General features: G+C 52.8%; 1 protein-coding gene across 1 annotated transcript; it reads right to left on the reverse strand.

Annotated features, from left to right (window-relative positions):
- Window positions 1-52: 52 nt before the first annotated feature.
- On the reverse strand, window positions 53-22,460 carry ING5 (inhibitor of growth family member 5). Its single transcript, XM_060015760.1, has 8 exons — window positions 22,394-22,460; window positions 19,969-20,040; window positions 17,301-17,467; window positions 15,643-15,754; window positions 15,384-15,477; window positions 5,129-5,264; window positions 4,964-5,025; window positions 53-3,424 (listed from the first exon to the last, which is right to left on the reverse strand). The coding sequence occupies exons 1-8, from the start codon at window positions 22,428-22,430 to the stop codon at window positions 3,382-3,384; spliced, it is 723 nt and encodes a 240-aa protein (XP_059871743.1). The 5' UTR covers window positions 22,431-22,460; the 3' UTR covers window positions 53-3,381.
- Between the last annotated feature and the right edge of the window lie 406 nt (window positions 22,461-22,866).

Raw genomic sequence — 22,866 nt, forward strand, 5'->3', positions numbered from 1 at the left:
GGATGTACTTCTCATCTCCGGACACGATGAAGTTTTATTGTTTCCCGAAAGGATGCATTCTCAAATGTTCCAAAAAATACTTTATTCATTAAACAATATATCCATAATCTATAACATGATCCAAAAATACAGATATACATCTTTACATTATTTAATAAAAAGATTTACAATATTATCTTTCCTTTACAAAGAGAACATCAATAATTCCTTGAAAATACAATGTAACATTCATGTTAAAGCTGCATCATTTTGGATGAGATGTGGTATGATGAACACCACAGATACACACTAGGAAGGAACTTCACAGAACTCTCTCCTGAACGAGAACACTTTTCTTAGATGTCCTATTTTAAAATTCCTCTCGACACAGGTAATGAAGACCAACCACTGTTCACTGAAACTTGAGGAAAACCTGAAACCTTCCACGCCGTGACAAGTGTCCCAGCCCCGCACCAGGGCAAGCCCTGGCTGTGGCTACACGGGGAAGCTGCTCTTCAGACAGCGTTATTGCTCGAAGCGGTCCTCGCCAAGGGCTGCCAGCGATGGGTCAGGAGGCAGGACTGACACGCAGCTGGCCACTGTCCCCACACACCCCTGCAACTCCCTCACACCCACCCCGTCACTGCTGCCTGGGGCTGCGTCCGGCGTCTGCTGCCCTGGGCAGACGGGAAGCTACCCGGCTCACGTGGCCCTGCCAGCACCAGGTTCATGTCCACCTGCTCGGGGGCCCAGCCTCCAGTGGGGACAGTCACACAGGCCTCGGTGTATGCGTCCCAGCCACGAGCCCCACGAGCTTGGCCACAGGGGCGGGGGGCTCAGTTTAACACCTGCTTTTATTGGTGCAGCACGAGTTCTCCTGCAGGAAAATGAGAGGATGTTTCTCCAACTGCCGACAGATAAGACAGCAGTGGAAACAAGGGAACGACTCTGCTTCTCCTCTGCACGAGAAACCTCTTCCCTCACAAGTAAGCCCCACGGCCACAGAGGGCCGGCACTCTCGCTCGCTCAGAAATGCTGCGACGCCCAGGGCAGCCTCCACCTAGGTGATGGTCGGGCGGGGCTCCAGAGCAGCCTCCAGCATCAGCCCCGGAGCCCGGCGAGCATCCTGATGAAGGCGGCAGGCCTCAGACGACACCGCAAGCGGCGTGGGCTCCAGCCGACCCCTCGGGCCAGGACGTTCCCGACCACATGGCCACCAAGTGTCTTCTGTCACGGGCAGCACTGGTGTTCGGGGAGGCCAGACAATGCTCCGGGGACTCTTTCTACTCTGCTCCTGTTTTCCGTTTTCTCCTAAGCTACGTGCATATTATTTTGGTGATATTATTGTAACCAGCAAAAAGTAAACACTAGAAACATACAAGCACAGAAACTTTAAAAAAAAAAAAAGGTCCACATGTGGGATGTTACACAGTGACAAGCAGGATGGTACCATCGGACTTTAAACAAAAGCTTAAGACAGAGAAGTCGGTCATCCTGCCTGGGAAACGACCGCGACCTCAGGAAACCAGGTGAGAATCCCAACTGAATCAGCCAGCAACCCACATCCACAAACACCATCGCTTTCCCGCAATAACAGCGGGTGTGAAGTGTTCACAGATGACATGCAAATATTAAATTAGCTTCTAAAGAATCCCCACAGCTTACTGTACTTACCTATCTTCTCCACAAAAACTGGTAAAAGGGGGAAGAAAAATTTTTTTTTCCACATTTATTCCCCACAATCCTTAAACACCTGTATTAACAAAACCCTAAGTTATTAAATACCAACGCCCCTGGGTTTCTAGCCAATGCTGAGACTGAGGGTGCTGACAGCACTCGTCCGGACACGGCCCCCCTTCTCTGGGGCAGCAGAATGGCATCGGGTCTAGAAAGCCGTGTGGCTCCGGGATCCCCCAGGGACAAGCTGCAGCAGCGGCCGACCCCCTACCCCACCCCCGGCCCGAGACTGGACAGGCCACACGTGCTGAACCGACCTGCCCACGGTCATCTGGGATCAAGTGCCACTCCGTCAGCTCCCTCCAGAAAGGACAGAGTTGGACACGGGGCGCAGGCGAAGCCCCACTGGGAAGCTCAGACGCAGACCCCAGCCAGACCCCACTTTCATCTGCTGAATATTAACTAACTCTGCGGGGAGTGGCCCCGTCTAGGACACAGCCTCACAGGCTCCCTTCTGCTTTCTTTCCTCTCCTTGGTGAATATTAGAAAATAGGAGGAGCATCTATAGTAACAAGGCCTCAGGAGGAAGCAGGTGTATCATTCCAGACGGCCTTCCTTATAAAGAAAACAAGGTTCGTCGAAATTGGGAATCTCAGCCCCAAGTCTGTCTCATGGACTTCTGGCCTGAACACAGAAGCAGGTTTCCCCTTCCGTAAATGCACGCCGGAGGCTCTCAAGTCCGAGGACACCTGCAGAAGTCACGCTTTCTGGACCATCATGACACATGGAATCAACACACCAAAGGTACGCAACCTCCCCCAACTGTTACCAAAAAGACGGTTCAAAGTCGGTTTGGTGAATGCTGTTTAAAGACAAAGGACACTCTAGTTTCCTAGCTTCATCCAGAATTGCTATTGTGGCACAAGAAATTCACAAATCACATCACAAAATTGTCTCCTCGATCTAAGCTGCTCATCTGCTGTGCAAATGAACAGGTTTCAAATCAGCCCCTAGCGGCTTGGACTCACTCCATATTCACACAGACCACTATCTTCATGCTACCACGATAATTCATCTTCACAGTAAAAACGCCAGGAATTCCCAGGGAAACAGAACATCAGCCCGTCTGCTGGGCCGCCTCTTATCGTTCGCTAATGGAGAGACGTTTACTCCAGAAAGTAAACCCCTCATGGAGGGAAGTGGGAGTCCAGACGAAAAGGCAGTGCACAGCGAAGCTGAGACCCCTGCCCACCCCGGGGAGAGCCGGCCCCTCCCAGGCTCGTCACCAGGCTCCACATGCACCGCTCTCAGTGAGGGTCAGAGGCGCCTGCAGTGGTGCCGGGCTCTCGGGGAGCAGCCCCGGGAAACCACAGACAGATGACCAGGGCTCACACCTCCAGCTGCAAAGCGATGGCAGTGTACCAGGCACGCACACCCCTCAAAGTCCTGGGGCCACTCGCTGTGACCGCCATGCTTGGGGCCAGGGGTCTCTACGAAAAGTCATGAGAATGGAGTCACTGTGGTAAGTCCCCTAGGGGCACTCCTCTGGGCAACAGGGCTCAGGTGGCTTCTTGTTTGTTTTAGGAAATATCCAGAATTACAACTGGCCATTGAGTTATTAAATATCATTGGAAACAAGGTCGTTTTAAAATGAAGATAAAATATTGCGACGTGAATGAAGGGATGTATTAACGTGCTCTTCGGGTCCGGGCGTCCGCCTCTTCCTTACTTCTTCTTCCTCCTTTCCTGAACACACCGCGGACAGAACCTGTGATGAGAAAGGCACAGTGAGGGGCCCTTTGCACGTGGGCAGCCAGACCCCGTTTCCAGGATGGCTGGACGCTGCTGAAACGGCACCAGGACAGAGACCCACAAACGCAGAGAGCGCAGCCTTCCCATCAGGGAAAAGCCCCCACGCGGGCCATTCCGTCCAGCACGTCTGTTCTAAAGTCGGTGGATAAGATTCGGGTCGGCGAGCAGCATGGTGCTTACACACGGGCATTCCTCTGGATCAAGCTCACGGGTCCTCCCTGTGCAATGACACCGCCACTGGGACCGAACTGGAGGCGGGCAGTCGGGCGGGGCCCCTTAACCTGGCAGAGGAGCAGAGCCCCGCCCGCCCCACAGGGCTGAGCGGGCCCTGGTGGCCCTGGGCGAGCAGGTTCCAGAGCCAGAGACACAGGGGGCTGCTCTGGGTCCCTCCTGGGCCCTGGCAGCCCCGTAACAGAAGGGAGGCAGCTGATCCTGTGTGATGCAGCTGCCCCGGCCCCGGCCACCAGCACCTGGTCCAGGCCAGCGAGTGAGCCTGGCCCTGCCGGGCCCTGGGGTGGAGGGCAACGCTGCACCAGCGAGCACGGTGTGCAGACTCCCAGACACGGGCTCAGGTCTCAGACCTAGGCGGGAAGCAGCCTGCTCTCTGCCATCTCCCAGGGGAGCCCAGGGAAGTCGGGAGTTAGCAGCGGGCTGGGGCCGCGGCGCCCTGGCTTCCTGGCCGGCTCTGCGCGTCCCGCCCTGTTCCCAGCAAGTGGTAGGCAGACCCCCTCCTCCCAGAAGGAAATGATTTTCCAGTGCCTACTAGACTCTTCCACCCAGAAGTCCCACAAACAACTCGAACCCACCACGTCCCAGTCAAACTCAAATTGCCCTCCCCGCCTCCTGTTCCCGGGACTTCGCTTCAGCGCAGGTCAGCAAAACCAGATTTCTATGCACACTAAAGCTGCCGCTGCCCACTGAACACAGGACAGAATAGACGGCACCATGACCCATGGCACGTCTTCTCGATGGAACGGAAAGCCCGCGGCACTAAGGGTGCCTGGCCTGCGCCTGGCCAAGACCTAGTTAACGTTCTTCGTCTTTCGTCAAAGCTCCCCGGGGAAGAACTCCTCATTCTCTGTTTGCATCTGTAATCATCTCTGCCTCACTCAACAGTCAGAATGGCCGTGGTTTGGGGGAACAGGAAGTGCAGGTCACCTTCGATCAAGGCAGGGGTTGGAGCGCCGACTCTTTGCACAGTCGACTTACAGTCGGCCGTCCATACCCGCGGTTCCTCCACACCGCAGATCCAACCCACTGGGAATCACGGAGCACAGCAGTATTTACCATTGAAAAATATCTGCATCTAAGCAGTTCAAACCCATGTTGCTCACGGGTCCCTACATTGTGCAAACGTAATAAAAGCCGCAACCCCGCGTGAGGCGGGTGGGTGTCCCCTGCAGCTCGGCCCCGGGGACCACGACCAGTGGCGGCAGGCAGACCCCCAGCCCAGCCGCTCACCCAGTTCTCCAGGAAAGCCGGCGCCCATACTGACCATTTTCCTTTAGGCTTCGTGGTCAGGTCCACACAGGCGAAGTGAAACCACTCGATGGGGCACTGCAAGGCGAAGGAGGTGGTGGTCAGCCCCGCACTCCGGGTGCCACCCGGGTGCCACCCGCCCCGAGGACGCCGCCCCAGGCCTCAGCGAGGCCCCACTCACATCCGGGTTGTCACAGCCGATCATCTCCCCGTAGGACACCTGGTGGCACAGGCAGTAGGTGGGCTCGTTTGGGTCCACGGGCATGTCCAGCACGTCAGAGGGATGCACCGACAGGATGGTATCGGTGAACTCCGACCTGCGCGGAAACAACAGCGGTGAGTGGGGGGGTAGAGGGACGAGCTGCCCCGGATGGCGCCAGACAAGGCCGTGCACGAAGGCGTGGGAGGGTGTCGGGGGGAGACGCTCACTACTCAGCGTCCAGACCAGTCCCCCCAGGGACAGGAACCATGCCCAGCCCCGGCCCCCCGCCCGATGGGGCCTGCTCCCCAAGCTCCTCCCCCAGCCTGGGTCAGCCCCCGCAGCCTCCCGCGGCCTCTCCCCGGCCGGGGCAGGCACACGCCACCACCACCAGCGGACACCTGGCAATATCCGAGAACCCACCTGAGCCCATCCAGGCAGCCCAGGTGTCTGAGCAGCCCTGGCTCCGCCAGCTCGCCCGGCACCTCCCCCACAAGAAGGGCCACCGCCTCGCCGCGAGAGCCACAGGAGCCCCTGCCCCCCTCGCCCTGCCCTGGCCCTGACCCCCAGGAGCCCACCACCACCCACCCAGCTGCCCACTGTCAGCAGGGCCGCCCTCACCTACCCACGCCAGGGAAGCGGCCTGTCGCCCTGCACTCCCCAGCTGCCCTCTGGGCTCCACCCACAGCCCAGCCAGACCCCTGCACTGTCCACATCGCCCTCCGATCTGCTGCCTGCGGCTCTGCAGCGCACACAGGGAAGGGCTCGTGGAATCGACTCTCATGTGTTTCGTTATTTAAAACAAAACCCGTGAGCTCAGGCTGGTGTAGACAAACAGTATGTTCCCACCAGTACAGAAAGAAAACCCTCCCTCCCCCACCCCCACCCCCAAAATAAAAAGTACAGGCGCGGATTCAAATGCGTACTTGCTAACCAAACACAGCAAGTCACACGAGGAACACGGCAAAAGGAAAGCTAGGACGTGGCGGCCGCCGGGCCATCTGAATACACTGACCCGGAAGGAAACGAAGAAAATCTGGTCCCCAAAGGGATTCACTGCTCACGTGCTCCCTGTGCACCAGAGTCTAGAAACACGCTGTGCCTTTGCGACCTGCCTCCCGGCCCAGCGAGGTGCCCTGGCCGCCCACCGTCCCTGACACAAGTATGCTCGGTGCCCATGCAGCTGCCACCCAGGGCCCTCCCTCTGTGTGGGCTCTGCTCTCCGTCTCTGGGAACGTCACGGAAACGCGTCCCGGCCCCTGTGCTTTCAAACTGCTTCAGGCACAGCCACGAGCAGGCCTTCGGGCTGGGGCGCTGTGTCACCGCCCGCAGGGTCCTGTCCTGCCGCCAGGGGCCTCCCTCCCAGGCGCCCCCCGGGGAATCAGTGCAAACCCCCGCGGCAGCCACCCACCAGCAGACTCAGGCCTCTCCTGAGGTGCTTCCCACCTCCGGCACAGACCTCGCCTCGTCTGCTCCGAGCCTTCTACTTGAGGCTCGACCACGCCGCACAGTTCCAGCTGCCGTGGCAGTAGGAGAGGCTGCAGGGCTTGTGGGGACCCCCCAGCGAGGACACCTCCAGCCAGCAAGCAGGCCTGGGACCCCGCACCACCGCTCCTCCAGTCTGACCTGGAGGGGGCTCCGGGGTGGGAGGGTGGAGGGAAGCGGCCAGGAGGTCACGGGGGCTGAGCCCACGAGGGCCCTTCTTGTTGGCCGAGCCCATCCCTGGGGCAGGCCAGGGCGACCCCTCAGGCAGCAGTGCTGCCCCTCGCTCCGGACCCCGGGACGTGGTGGGCACCCTTCACCAGCCACCCCAGGGAGCCCCACACACTTCGCCCCCCACGCGCGTCCCAGGCGCTTCAGGACACGCCCCCCGACAGGCACGGCTACTCATCCTCGGGAGGAACGGCCCCCGCGTCCGCACGCAGATCCTGCCTGGCTCACGGGCTGTACAGACGGCAAGGACGTACCCGAGGTCTGGCGCTCGCCATTCGGGTGGCCCCCCTGCCTGGCCCCGCAGGGTGACAGGACCTGCCTCTGACCCTGGAACCGCATCACCCCAAGGCAGGCCGTGAAGCCACAGCACCGGCAGACGGGGTACACTGGCCCGCACCCGGCCCGTGGGTGTCCTGTCCTCTCCAGACACCGTCCCGGCCCCGTCCTGCCCCAATGGCCCCCGGGGACAGGGTGCCCCCGGTCACACAGCAGAGCGGGCCTTCAGGGCGGGCCTCAGCACCCCCGGCCCCCTCTGTCTGTAAACTGGGGCAGTCATGGCACCACCGCCCGGGGTGGCCGTGGAGAGGAAACGGTTCGCGCAGAAGCGCCGGGTCCAGCCTGACCTACCGAGGGCTCTGCCAACGTTGCCACCCCTGACTACCCCTTCTCACCTGCCGCTGCTGCGGCCAGCGCTACGAACAGCAGCCAGCGACGTGCACGCCAGCCCCCTCAGTGAGGGGCAGCTGCGGGCCTGGCCGGCTCCAGCGCGTCCGCAGAGACGGGGTGAGACACCCGGGTCATCCCCGAGGTCTGAGCCACGGCCAGGCATGCACTCGTCAGGGAGCCTCCCACTGCACCAGGGAGCCAGGGTCTTGTCCCTCCAAGGGGGCTCATGGAGAGGAAGGGACACAGGAGAACACCTGCTCATCCCCAGAGGAGGCCGGCACGCCCCCAAGCCCTAAGCAGGAAGGAGCAGAAAGGCGCGGAACACTGCTGCCACCACGAGGTGGAAGACAAACCCGACAGTGAGGTCACACTTCAAAGACACTGGACAGCTGTGCAGTGACACAGGCAAGATGCCCTAGGGCTGAGGAAGAGGCAGCAGCCGAGGGAGCAGGCCATCCATCTCCCGTGCTCAGCCGAGGCCCGGAGGCCCACTGGGGACCACACCGACTCTGCAGGACCCCGGACACACGGCCGTGACCCTACAGTCCACTTACTGACCCTGGGGCCATGCAGAGGCTGCAGAGTGACATCCCTGGTCTCTGAGCAGCCAGCCTCCTCCTCCAGGCCTCCGCAGGAAGGAAAGCCAAGCACCGCCCACAGACAGCCACTGTGGCAGCAAAACAGACACTCTGGCTTCTCCGTCAGGAGCCGGGAGGCCCCCTGCCACCTTCGCCACCCCGCCCCAAGCCTGCTCCATCTGCCTGGACCAAAGAAGGGCAAGCCCTCGCCACGTGCCTCCAAGGCCAGACAACGAGACAAGTACATGACGTGAAAAAGCAGGACTGGTAACCACAGGGAAGTGGGCAGACAGAAGCAGATGCAGAGACGACCCAGATGTTAAAATTAGCAGAGAAGGGCTTTAAACACACATTAGGAAGAAAACGTAAGTAACAGGGATGCAAATATGGAGACTTTTCAAAAAGGAACTAAAATCCGTAAAAAAGGAATCAAATGGGGGCTCCAGAATGAAGACCACAGTGCATGCGGACTTACAGCAGGCCCTTGACCAAGGCGGGCCTGGAGTGCGCGAGCCCACTTACACACAGGTCTTCTTCAGTGAGCACACGCTACAGCGCTACGTGACCCGTGGTCGGATGAACCCTCGGACGTGGCACCTCAGACTCAGAGGGCTGCCTGTAAGGTGATACACGGACTTCCAACTGCATGGAGGGCTGGTGCCCCCAGCCCCACACTGTTCAAGGGTCACCTGTAACGTTTATGGCCTCATCCGTCTGCAACGGACACAGCCTAACTGTTCCCACACAGTCAACAAACATCCCCCATAAGGCAGATGCTTTCAATCACCTCTGACACAGGTCTCATGGCCCAGCATTAAATGTCCTGCCAGATCTACAAAACCGGCTTCAGTAAGAACACACACAGGTCAGTGCATTCCCCAGGATCCCCCTGCAGAGCAGACAAGAAGGAGACGCACCGTCTAAATGCTCAACAAAGAGGCTCTCGCGAGGGTTCACATCTCATCAGCAACATCCAGACTCTGGAGAACGCTACAAGCCAAACAGCGCAGGTCCTTCAAGAAGGAAAATTATGAAGAAAAGAAAGGGATGGAGAAAAACTTACGCATTAAAGAAACTTTACCTAAACAAAGACCCTGACGAAATAACAGGTACTGAACTGCCCGCCTACTATGAACAAGTAGAAAACTGGACAAGACACCTGAAGTAGGAGTTACCAGACACTACACAGAAGGCAGCACAGGACAGCGATCCTGAGAAGGTAAACGAGCCAGGTGAGACCTATGACCTTCTCAGCTTTCTGCCCGGAGGTACTTTCCACACGCCGGTCCTTAGAGAGGAGCAAAAGCCTGCATGTCTAGAGGGGAAAACCAAAGCTCAGGGAGGGTGGGGCTGCTGGAACTTGGGGGCAGGGTGCTGGAAAGGAGGAAGCTAGAGGAAGTGCACTCCGGAAATCTGCAAACAGATCCATTTGAGTTTTTAGCTAAAGATTAAGCTGCCCGTGAAGGCCAGGCAGAGAATACCAGGGACCCGTGAGCTGAACAATTCCCAGAGCTCACACGCAGCCTGGGCAACATTCAAGTTCCAACCAGCCAGCATGGAGAGACCTCGTCAAACACCAAATACATTCAGAGGAGAACACAGAAGGGTCACACCTTAGCAGGAGGGTTTAACCAACCCTAGAGTAAAGGCTGCTCTAACCTAGAGGTTGGCAAAATACAGCCTGCAGTTGGCTGCCTTTTCTACAAATAAAGTGTTCATGAAACACAGTCGCATCATTCATCTACACACTTTCTGTGGATGCTTTCAGTAGTAAACAGCAGAGTTGAGTGGTCACAACAGAGACAATATGGCCTACAAGCCTGAAATATTTACTATCTGGCATATTAAGAAAAAGGCTTTTTTTAACCAACGTTAAAAATGTGCCCACAAAGGATCAAGCTGCTCCACAGGTGATTAAACTAGTGACAAAAATTTAAATGAATTTTTAAAATTCAACACCCGTTAAACGAACACAACAAAATCCTGATATTCAACCACATAGCACTGACACTGTCTTAACAATGAGTCAAAACTTACTAGATGGGGGCTTCCCTGGTGTTGCAGTTGTTAAGAATCTGCCTGCCAATGCAGGGGACACGGATTTGAGCCCTGGTCCGGGAAGATCCCACATGCCGCGGAGCAACTAAGCGCGTGCACCACAACTCCTGAGCCTGCGCTCTAGAGCCCGTGAGCCACAACTACTGAAGCCCGCATGCCTAGTGCCTGTGCTCTGCAACAAGAGAAGCCACCGCAATGAGAAGCCCACGTACCACAACAAAGAGTAGCCCCCGCTCGCAGCAACTAGAGAAAGCCCACACGCAGCAACAAAGACCCAATGCAGCCAAAAGTAAAATAAATTAAATAAATAAAAATTTAAAAAAATGCTAGATGGACTTCCCTGGTGGCACAGTGGTTAAGAATCTGCCTGCCAATGCAGGGGACATGGCTTCAAGCCCTGGTCCGGGAAGATCCCACATGCTGCAGAGCAACTAAGCCCATGCACCACAACTACTGAAGCTCGTGCGCCTAGAGCCCATGCTCCGCAACAAGAGAAGCCACCACAATGAGAAGCCCGTGCACCGCAACAAAGAGTAGCCCCTGCTCGCCGCAACCAGAGAAAGCCCATGTGAAGCAACGAAGACCCAATGCAGCCAAAAATAAATTTTAAAAAAATTACTAGACATGTGAAGGAGGAGGAAAATGTGATTTACAACCAGAGAAAAAGCAGTCAACAGAAACAGACCTGCCAAACTCATCAAAATGTATGCATTAAATATATACTGTTCTTTATATATCAATCATACCTTAATAAAGCAGCTTTAAAACAACAACAAAAAGAAATAGACCTGGAAATGACAGAATCAGAAGAGAAAGTTTTTTAAAAAGCTGTTGTAAAATGATATATTCAAAGATATAAAGGAAAATATATGTGTAATAACAGAAATGGCAAGCATATAAAAAAAGAAACAGAACTTCCTGATAAGAAAATTTCTTAAATCAAAGATTCACTAAAGGAGATTAAGATTAAATTAGACAACAAGGAAGAAAAGACTTGAAGATAAAGTAATAGAAACTATCCAAATGGAAGTGTAGAAAGAAAATTTCTGACAAAATAATAAGCAGAGCCTCAGTGATCTGTAGGAAAATATCAAGCTAACACACATATATGATTGGAGTCCCATAAAAAGGACAAAAGAGAGCAGAAAAAAAATTTGAAAAACTGGCTGAAAAATTACAAATTTCATGCAAACTATAAACTAACAGTTCCCAGAAGCTCAATGAGCTCCAAACAGCAAACACACAAAAAACACACACGAGGACACATCATAATTAAGTTGTTAAAAATCAAGTTGCTGTGGACTTCCCTGGTGGAGCAGTGGTTGAGAATCTGCCTGCCAATGCAGGGGACACGGGTTCGAGCCCTGGTCCAGGAAGATCCCACATGCCGTGAAGCAACTAAGCCCTGCGCCACAACTACTGAGCCTGCGCTCCGGAGCCTGCGAGCCACAACTACTGAGCCTGCATGCTGCAACTACTGAAGCCCGTGCACCTAGTGCCCATGCTCCACAACAAGAGAAGCCACCACAGAAATAAGCTGCGTACCGCAACGAAGAGCAGCCCCTGCTCGCCACAATTAGAGAAAGCCCGCGTGCAGCAATGAAGACCCAACACAGCCAAAAATAAATAAATAAAACAAATAAATTTTTTAAAAAATCAAGTTGCTAAATGGAAACCTTAGAAGCAGCAAAAATAAACAAAGCCACTTATATACAGAAGAACAAAGATAAGAATTACCACTAATTTCTCATCAGAATCAATGCAAGATGGAAAACAACAGGACATCTTTAGTGATGAAAGAAAAAAAGAAGTCAACCTGAAACTTTATATCCAACAAGAATATCCTTCAAAGACGGAAGTGAAATAAAGATATTTTCAAAGAAACAAAAACAGAAAATTCATCACCATCAGCAAACCTGCACTGTAAAAAATGTTAAAGAGGGCTTCCCTGGTGGCGCAGTGGTTGAGAGTCCACCTGCCGATGCAGGGGACACGGGTTCGTGCCCTGGTCCCGGAAGATCCCACATGCCGCGGAGCAGCTGGGCCCGTGAGCCATGGCCACTGAGCCTGCGCGTCCGGAGCCTGTGCTCCGCAAAGGGAGAGGCCACAACAGTGAGAGGCCCGTGTACCGCAAAAAAAAAAAAAAAAAAAAAATGTTAAAGAAAGTTCTTCAGGCAGAAGAGAAATGATACCAGATGGAAATCTGCATCTACATAAAGTGAAGGGCATTGGAAATGGTAAATATATGGACTAACTATAAAACTTTTTCTCATATTTTAAAATGTTTAAGATAAGCAATGATTTAGACCTAAAACAATAACAACAATATATTCAGAGACTTATGTCATACGTAGAAGTAAAATTTTTGATAATAGCACAAAGGACAGGAGGCAGAAAACAAAAGAATACTCATGTAGGCTCTTACATTAAACATGAAATAGTACAATATTATTTGAAATTCTTTGTGATAAGTTAATGAAACAGGGTATACACACTTGAATAGTCCTTAAAATGTAATACTGAAGAAATTCCCTGGTGGTCCAATGGTTAGGACACAACACTTTCACTGTCAGGGACCTGGTTAGATCAGGGAACTAAGATCCCACAAGCCATGCTGCGCAGCCAAAAAACAAAAAACAAAAAAATAAATAAAATGAAAACTAAGACTTCTTTGAGATACCATTGACACCCACTTAAAAAAAGTGGAATACTGAAAAAATACATGATTAATCCAAAAGAAGACAGGAAAAGAACAGATGGGACAAGGAGACAACTAATAGCAAGATAGTAAATTTAAATCCAACCATATCACTAATTACATTAAATCTGAATAGTCTAAACAGTGCAATGAAAAGAAGGAAATTTTCAGACTAGATAAAAAAGCAACACTCAATTATTTGCTGCTTTCAAGAAACTCACTCTAAATACAAAAACACAAATGTGGTGAAAGTAAAAGAATGAAAAAGGGAAAAAACACACCATGTAAAAACTCACTGTAAGACACTTGGAATGGCTATAGTAATATTAGACGAAACAGACTTCAAAACAAAGAAGGACAACAAAATAAATAATGATAAAGGAGTCCATTATTTCTAAAAAACCTAAATGTGTATGTACCTCCAAGTAACAGAGCTTCAAAATACATGAAGCAGAAACTCACAAAGCAGGAGGAGAAGTAGACAAATCCATGTCTAGAGTTGGTGATCTCAACACTCTTCTCTCAGTAATTTATACAAGTAAACAGCGTATCTGTCAGGATACATAAAACTTGAACAGTGCTGTCAACCAAGTTATATAATTGACATCCACCCAACAACAGAAGATACACATTGCTTTCAAGTATATATGGAACATTCAGACAAACAGACCATAAACCATAACCCAAAACTTAATCACTTTCAGATAATTTCAATTACAGAAGTTCTCTGATCACAGCAACATTAAATTAGAAATTGAAATTAGAAAGTTACCTGGAAAATCTCAAATTATTTGGAAGCTGAGAAACATACTTCTATATAAGCTACGGGTCAAAGAAAAATCACAAAAGAAAATTTTAAATATTCTGAATGGAATAAAAACAAAAACATAACATATCAAAATTTGTGTGACGCAGCTAAAACAGTAATTAGAAGAAAGTTTATAGCTTTAAATATTTATATTAGAAAAGAAGGGAAGTATGAAAATCATACTAAGCTACTTCTACCATAAAAAGCTGGAAAAAGAAAAGCAAAATAAATCCAGGCTAAGTAGGGGGACAGAAAGAATAAAGATATTAGCAGAAGTAAGCGCAATAGAAGACAAACAGTAGAGGAAAAAACTCAATGAAACCAAAAGCTAGTTTTCTGAAAAGATCAAGGCAAAATGAGAGAAGACATAAATCATCAATTTCAGGTCTAAAAGAGTGAGCATCAGTACAGAACCTACAACATCAGAAGAATAATAAAGGAATATTATGAATAACTTGATGTCAGTAAGTGTGACAACTTATATGAAACAACAAATTCCTTGAAAGATGTAGATTACCAAAACTGACTCAAGAAGAAATAGAAAGGTTGACTAGTTCTATAACTTTAAAGAAGTTGAATACAGCATCAGACTGTATACTTGAAATGAAAACATTTTATTGTTATGTAAATTATTCCTTAATGAAGTTAATCTAAAAGGTTAAAAAAAAAAGCAACAAGACTAAACTATAGGGTCCAGGAGTGCACTGTGTCAGGGACAAAACTACAAAGAAAGAATGGAAGTGAACACCCTGTCTGTGTGGGTCGTGTGTGTCTGGAGCTGAGGAAGTGGTGATTCTGAAGGGGCACAGGGAAGGGCCCCCCAGGGAGCGTTAGTCACCGGCCAGGCAACGATTACAAGGAGGTGCCTCTTACAGTAATTCGTTAAACCACACGTTTGTTGTGTGGTCTTCTGCATCTGTGCATTACTTTACAATACAAAGACACTATTTGGGGTTTGTTTTTTTTTAAAGATAAAAGTTTAAACACTAGGTTTAAGAACCAAAACTTTTCTTTTGTCGAAAACTAACTCTTCTGAACTCTCCCCATAACTGTCAGAATCATCTCCACAGAAGCCACTTGGCATTTTAGCATCTCCTATGAAGCAATGTTACACTATCTTGGAGGATGAAGCATCCCATTCATATTCTATGAAGCTATCTTGGCGGGTAGGGGGTAGCGAGTGAGAGAGTACTTTAAATGAAATATTCTGAAGTTCAAGTTAAATGACATGGATATTTAATAAATGCAGTCACACAACTTAAAAATGAATACATCTAAAACAAGTATTTCTATATAAAATGATCAACAGATGTGTATTCAACTACTAGGAAGTGGCTTAGCTTGAACCGCACCAAACATCACCGTGTCTCTTAAGAGGCAGGGCACGCAGTGGCTACGAGAATGGGTTCTGGAGTCAGACCGCCTGGTGCAAACCCAGGAGCTCTGAAGCCTCGGTCTCCACGACTGCAACACTGCTCCCTCAAGTTGCCGTGAGGACCAACTGACCCGACACGGGCAAAGCAGGAAGAGCTGCAGCACACCTGGCACGGGCAAAGCAGGAAGAGCTGCAGCACACCTGGCATGGGTAAAGCAAAAAGCTACAGCACACCTCGCACAGGTAAGCACTTCCTCAGCCTTAGCAGTCACCGGTGTTTCCATCCTGAGCAAATACCAATGGTGTTCTTCAGGGAAAAAGAGAAAAAAAGCACCTCTCACCCTCCTTTATGCTTCTTCTTCTTTGGGGTGTCTTCTTCTGAGGTCCTCCTGCCACGACCCCGGGAGCCCCTCTTTTCTTTCTGACCTCGACCTTCTGAAACAATAAAGACCACAACTTTGTTCACAGATTTCACTGAAGCAGGACAAGATTTACCCAAATATGATATTTACCATAATGTTCCTAATACACTTATCAGACAAAATTCTTCAGAACTCCATAGTTAACAATAACAAAATGAAGAAAAATTAACAGACTTGCTTTTTAGCCCCCGTCCTCCAGAGCTTTCGAAGTCGCTGCCCTCCATCTTGTCCTTCAGGTCCGCCTCGAAGCGAGCCAGGTCCGCATCAAGCCTCCGGATGTGCTTATCCACCTACACAGAAGGATGCTCACACATTCCGTTCGAAACTCAGAGCAAAACGCCTCAGGGTCACAAATGCTCCTGACATCAAGCAGAAAGCACTGTCTGGCCCTTAAATTGAGTCTAGAAGTAACAACACTCTGCTAGAACAAGGCCTGCTATTTCCAACTTGATGCAAGGGTCTTTTCTCCCCACATTCTGTTCCCCATCAACAGAATAAATCCTACTCAGGGAAAAAACCTTGAAGGCAGGCAACAATGAGAAACAGAGCCGTAAGATGCAATGAAGTAAAGGGCTGAGGACCTTGGATACTAGATCCTGACGTAAAATGTGAAGAGCTATAGGTTCGTCAACAGAAAATGACATTTGAAGATGGAGTTCAGGACGGAGCTGGAAGGAAGGACCGCACAGAACTGCCCGTGACAGAGGGGATGCTCCTGTAGCTAAAAGGACGTCACAGCACCAGCTGGCTGGTGACAGCCGTCCAACACCGTCCATCACGGCCCCCGACTGGAAATGAACCACAGTCCTAAGCTTCATTACACGTCAGAGAGAAAACGGACTGTCTTAAGGACGTTGATCACACCTAACTCCTTGGAAGACAGGCTGATTACTCAAAGGGTTTAGCACTTTGGAGCATCGAAGTCCCAAACATAAGCATTAAGGTCTCCTCCTAGAGGATTCTTTCTCAAACACAACTGATTTCAGGCTTTAAAAAAATCACTGTTTAGGGCTTCCCTGGTGGTGCAGTGGTTGAGAGTCCGCCTGCCGATGCAGGGGACACGGGTTCGTGCCCCAGTCCGGGAAGATCCCACATGCCGTAGAGCGGCTAGGCACGTGAGCCATGGCCACTGAGCCTGCGCGTCCGGAGCCTGTGCTCCACAATGGCAGAGGCAACGGCAGTGAGAGGCCCGCGTACCGCAAAAATAAATAAATAAATCACTGTTTAGGGCTTCCCTGGTGGTGCAGTGGTTGAGAGTCCGCCTGCCGATGCAGGGGACACGGGTTCATGCCCCGGTCCAGGAAGATCCCACACGCCGTGGAGTGGCTGGGCCCGTGAGCCATGGCCGCTGAGCCTGCGCATCCGGAGCCTGTGCTCCGCAACGGGAGAGGCCACAACAGTGAGAGGCCCGCGTACCGCAAAAAAAAAAAAAAAAAAAAAAAAAAAAAAAAAAATCACTGTTTTATTGGGGGAGGCAAGGACGGGAGCCTCACTACACGACCTCATGTGCGTCGCAGACGGCTTTGTGCCACCTTGCAAACCCCAAGAGAAGCGGAATTGAAAGGAAATTGGACAAAACCAATTCTAGGACTTTACCTAAAGCTGACAAAAACAAGCATTAAAAGTACATATAAATGAACAAGCAAAACGGGCACAGGACACAAGACCACAGAAATGGTCCCAGGACGAGGACTCCTCCAACGTGCACTTTCTCTAGCGACATCGCTCTCTCGCTGCCCGGCCTCCACCTCGACGCCCCGTTTCCCGAGCAGCCTCCCCCTTGCTGCGTGAAAGCGAGGAGCGCGTCCGAGGGGAGGCCCCGCCCCCCCTCCTCACCATCTCGTAGGTCTGCATGGCCAGCTGCACCTTGTCGTCGCTGTACTCCCTGCACTTGCTGTAGGCGCTCTGGATCCTCTGCAGGTGCTCCACGCGCTGACCCGGAGACAGAGTCTTCACCGTGGAGATATACTCTGCAGCCAGGATGTCGATCTCGGCTTTCTTGTCTGATAGAGTAATGGGCGAAAAGCCAGGACACGCTCACCAGACTGGCAACCAATAAAGCCTGACAACGACAAGTGCCAGCAAAGAAGTGGCTGGCCCACTGGCCGCCGGTGGCGGGCACCGCCTTCCCAAACACTCTGGATCAGCGAGACAAGCAGACACCCCGACCAGGGCAGTGCGCCCACGACAGTCCCAACGTATGACGCTGCCCCAGCAAAGGTTCATCGTGCCCTCTTGGACTCTCAAGTTTGAAGAGTCCATTTATTATTGTTTGAATAATAAATGATGTGCTCACCTTACCTATGACCCGGCAGGCTACTCTCAGGTACATACCCTAAAGATTTAGAGGCCAGGGCACACATGGGAAAACATTCATGACTGCAGATAACAGAAAACAACCCAAACGTCCAATCTACAGTAAAACAGATAAATAAGCTGTGGTCCGTTCACACAACAGAACGCTACCCAGCAACAAAAAACCAAACAACATCGGTTAATCCCACAAAAGGTGGCACTGAGCGAGAAAAGCAAGACACAAAGGAAAACACACTATATGATTCCATTGATGTTAAAGGCAAAGACAGACGCAACTCTTAACTCTTTGGTTTAGAGAGGTGAGAAAACCATTCTTGCAGGTGAAAACTCAGGGTGTACCCCTGGGGAAGGGGGGCCTGCTCATGAGGATCACACGGGCCCCCAGGCACTAGAGGCTCCATTTCTCCATCTGCAGAGAGGTTCTCTGCGTGCTATTTGCTAAGCAATCGACAAATGTTTATGCTTATTTCTGAATACAAATGCTTTATCTCACCATAAAAGAAACCTCTGCATTCACTAGTCAGGAAGCTGTTCCTTAGTGAAAAACCACAGCTATTCCAATCTTGCAAAACATGTGCCCAGCACAATGAGTGAAAAAGTGCCCATACCCAAGCACACCACCATGAAATGTAAAACCTCAGGGATAAAGAGAAAAGCCTAAAAGCTTCTAAACAGGAAAGGGAAAAAAAGATCACATATTCAAAGGATGAGAAACCCAAATGACATCAGACTTCTCAACAGCAACACAGAAGCTAGGAGACAATGCAGCAACGCCTGCCACATTCTGGGGGAAATGCCTGTCAATCTGGAATTCTATACCCAGCCAAACCATTCACTGCTGCATTTTCAGACATGCAATGGTATAAGAAATTTACCCTGCCGTAAATTTCTTTCTGGAAGCTCCCAGAGAAAACGCTCCTCTGAAACAAACGGGCAAATCAAGCAGTAGTATGTTTACAGCCTAGGAAACAGGGCTCCATGCCGAAGAGGAGCAAAGGGAGAGCCTAGGAAGACCTAGGGCAAGGCGTGCGCGGCAGGCCCGGAAACTGTCGGCCCGGACGGGACCGCAGGACAGAGGCTCCAGGAGAGGTCTCCATGCAGAGCACACACAGAACTGGCAGGTAACCTGGTGCAGCAGGCACCCTGAAAACGAGGAAAACAAAACCAACAAGAAAAGCAATTAAGAACTCCAAGAAAAAGACAGTTACTCCAAACAGGGCATGTGAGCATAGCATATGGTAAACTACCGACACAGCAGCCCAGGAAAGAAACAGCATCACTGGACAGCACAGCATCACCACAGTTCAAATTCTAGTCCATTACACCCAGGAGACAGGGGGAGGGAGCTGTGTGCGCATGAACCGAGCAGGGCACAACTGGAGACGTAAGTCTTCACTTTTTTGTGATAAACGAATAGATAAAGTCTAAAACCAAAAGGAAATAAAGTAAGAAATAGCAGCAAAAATGAACTGTTTAGAAATAGGGAGTTAAATACCAAAAGATCTAAAAGGACTAACTGTTTAAAATAGGTACACAGTTTGAAAATAGAAAATCTTCTAAAGGAAAGAAAAGGTAACAAATATTTTGACTGCGGGAGGGGATGACGATTATAAAGATGTGACATGGAGACGTGTAGGGACACAAGGGACTAAGTTTACTTTAAAGACCCAGCACTAGGGGCTTCCCTGGTGGTGCAGTGGTTAGTAATCCACCTGCCAGTGCAGGCGACAGGGGTTTGAGCCCTGGTGCAGGAAGATCCCACACGCCACGGAGCAACAAAGCCCATGTGCCACAACTACTAAGCCTGCGCTCTAGAGCCTGTGAGCCACAACTACTGAGCCCACAAGCCACAACTACTGAAGCCCGTGTGCCTAGAGCCCGTGCTCCACAACAAGAGAAGCCACCGCAATGAGAAGCCCACACACCGCAACGAAGAGCAGCCCCTGCTCTCCACAACTAGAGAGAAGCCCGCGCGCAGCAACAAAGACCCAACGCAGCCAAAAAAAAAAAAAAGACTCAGCACTCTCTCTGACACACCACCCAACACCTGCGGCCCAGGCTGGACAGCAGCCCCACTGCCCCAGGTCCCTGGAAGACCAGTACACCACCCCCTGGATGCCGGTGCTCCGCTCCTGGACTTGGGGAGCTGCTCCCCACACCCTGGCTCTTCTGAAAGGTCTGAACCCACCTTCTGTCCTCTGGTCCAGCTCTCGCATCAGCTGGAAGTTCCTCTGAAGCTCACAGGGTAGGTTCTCAATACCTGAAACACAGACACATGCTTCTCAACAGCAGGACAAAACCCCACCTTCCAAGCTTCATACTTCAAGGCTACAAACAGTAAGCCCACTCCGGCTTCTGTTTCTCTTAGAGTTTGGAGAGCAGGAGAATCAAGGCATCTTTTTTCAGGGACACGAGTCCAACATTAAAGACAGTGGGGAATCCAGCCCTCCCCTATTTCACACTGGTAATCGGCTGACGTGCTTCAGAACTTGTCAGAAACTCGAGAAGCTAGAGGCGAACAGAGGGCAGAGGGAGGAAGGTGCCTGTGCGACTCTCCCACCGCAGACCCCAGGCCGCTCCTCCCGTGCAGACGCCCCACAACAGAGAACAAGCCCAAACCCCGGGGTCCTCCTTGCTCTCCTCCCACTCTACTCTGAACTCAGGGCATTGGGCGGTGCCCACCAGGGCTGTGCGGTAGAACTTTATGCCAAGACAGAGCCTCCCGACACAGCACGCACTGGCCACACGGGGCTACTGAGCACCTGACATGGGGCCAGTACAACTGAGGGACTGAACTTCTCATTTTACTTGAGTTTATTTAAAATCAAACAGACCGTGCGGGACAGCAGAGGTAAGGACCCTGCCCTACACTGCTCTCCTGTCCGCACGGCCGGGCTCCTGGTCCAGGCCAAGCTCCCCACCTGCCCGCAGCCAGGACGGGCCCCCTCCACAGATGACCGCTCCAAGAGCTCTGACTGTACAAAGCTGCTGCGTAAGCCCCAGGGCTTCCCAGCTCACACAGAGAGCGGGACAGACCCACCCATGGCCTCCCCGCGGGCTCCCCTGCTGTCCTACCAGGGCTCTCAAGACAGCGCCACCCCTGCACTCTCAGACCTGCTGGGCTCCTTTGTGACCTTTAAACTTTTGTGAACTTTTAAAAACTCTCTCTCTCCCATTTGAGAGCCAGTTCCAGGAAAACAGGGGTCATGTCTGCTTTCTTGGCACACAGCAGGTGCTCAGGGAGTGAGCAGGGGCCTCCGTCCGCAAGCCTTCACATGGGTGTCCCTCACAGGACAGGAATCGTGTTCCTCAGACCCTCCTCCTGGGGCCCCCTGGGCAGGCACCGGGTCAGAGGAGGGCAAGCCACAGCACCCAGAACAGGCACCTGGGTGTAGGTCTCTCCAGTGACGATGGTGGGGAAGCCCCTCCCTCCACGGTGCTCTCGGGCCCAGGACGCTGTGCTCAGGTTGGGCCATGCCTGGGAGACCCCCTTGGGGAGGGCTGGATCCCCACTGCCTTCCCCGGAGCCGGGGTTCACTCCCTACTCTCAGCAACCTCGGGTGGGGGTCTGGGCGCCCAGGCCCGGATGAGTGAAAACCCCAGTGCAGCACAAGGCTCCAGAGTTACCAGGCAAAATCCCCACCAGCGCGCATCCCCAGGCTATGCCCCCGCCAGGGCCAGACTGGAGTCGGACCGCAGAGCTCCAGCGTGGGATCGCCACTCTCCAGTGAGTGACCTTGACAAGCTACTTAGCCTCTGACGCAGCATCACCCACGCTATGAAATGCGGCAAATAACCACCTGCTCAGGAGTCCTCCAGAGGGTGCAACCTGTGGCACGCCTCGGGACGCTGGCCCACTCTGATGACCACTGCCTTGAACATCCTACCCACACGTCTAAGTACCGCCCCCAACCCCCTGCGCAAAGACAGGTGCCCTCAGAGACCCTCCGCGCCATCATGCCTTGCAGATGCACGAACTGAGGCTTGGAAGCGGACTCCCAGGTCACAGCACAAACAGGCACAGAACCCAGAACCCTCAGGCCCTGGGCCCCCCAAACCCGGCCCAGAGTCCCAAGGGACTGAGACTCGACCACCTCAGTGGGTCACCGCGGTGGGGGCGGGTCCGGGAATGGGCGGGACGGGACTCGGAGGGGCGGGGCCTAGACATAGAGGGCGGGGCCAGGGCGGAGAGGGCGGGCCCGACGACGAAGTTGGCGGGGCCTAGTGAATGAGGGGCGGGGCCCAGCCAAGGAAGACGGGTCCTAGGGACGAGAGAATGGGGCCTATGGCGAAAGTGGGCGGGGCTGAGCCTGGGAGGGTGGGGCCGAGCCGCGTTGGCCCCGCCCAGCACCCGCCGGCCCCCGCCCCGCCGTGACGCACCTGGAATTGGCGCGGCCGTGACGGCGGGACCCCGCGCCGCACCCCCAGTGCCCCTCCCTCGTGGGCCCTCCCGCCCCGCGCGTGCCTCAGCCCCTCCCGCCGGCTCCGGGCCGTCCCGCCGCCCCCACGTGCCCCGGGGTCCGCACGTGGAGCCTAGTGCGCGGGGCGGGGGGGGACGCGGCGGGGGCGGCCCGGCCAGGGCGGTGGGCCTAGGGGGCGCGGGGGCCGCTTACTGTCCAGGTAGTGCTCCAAGTACATGGCGGTCGCCATCTTCGTCCGCGGCCGCGCTCTGGGTCTGCGCGGGCGGTGGCCCCGCGAGAGGCGGAGGCGGGGCCGGCGTGGTCACTATTAATGAGCCCCGCGCGCTGATTGGCCGCCTTCAGGGGCGGGGCGCCGTCTGGACCCGCCCCACGGCTTCCGGTCGGGGCCGCGCGAGGTGTCGCGCGGGAGCTGGGCGGTCCCGGCGGGGCGGGCGGAGCAGGTGTCTGGTAGCGGGGAGGTGGAGCGCGTCCCGACCCCGAGGAGGAGCGGCCTCCGGGGCCCCGCGGACCCAGACTTCTGCGATTCCGGGGGTCAGCGGGGGCAGTCGTTCATCACTGAAAATGCACGTTTAAAGGTACACCCTCCTCCGTGAACTCTTCACTAAACCCCAGGCAGATATTTAAGAGTGGAAACACGTTCATTGTTTTGCCAATTTTATCTTCAT

This window comes from Delphinus delphis, chromosome 7 (genome assembly GCF_949987515.2).
Source record: "Delphinus delphis chromosome 7, mDelDel1.2, whole genome shotgun sequence".
NCBI classification, from domain to species: Eukaryota; Metazoa; Chordata; class Mammalia; order Artiodactyla; family Delphinidae; genus Delphinus; species Delphinus delphis.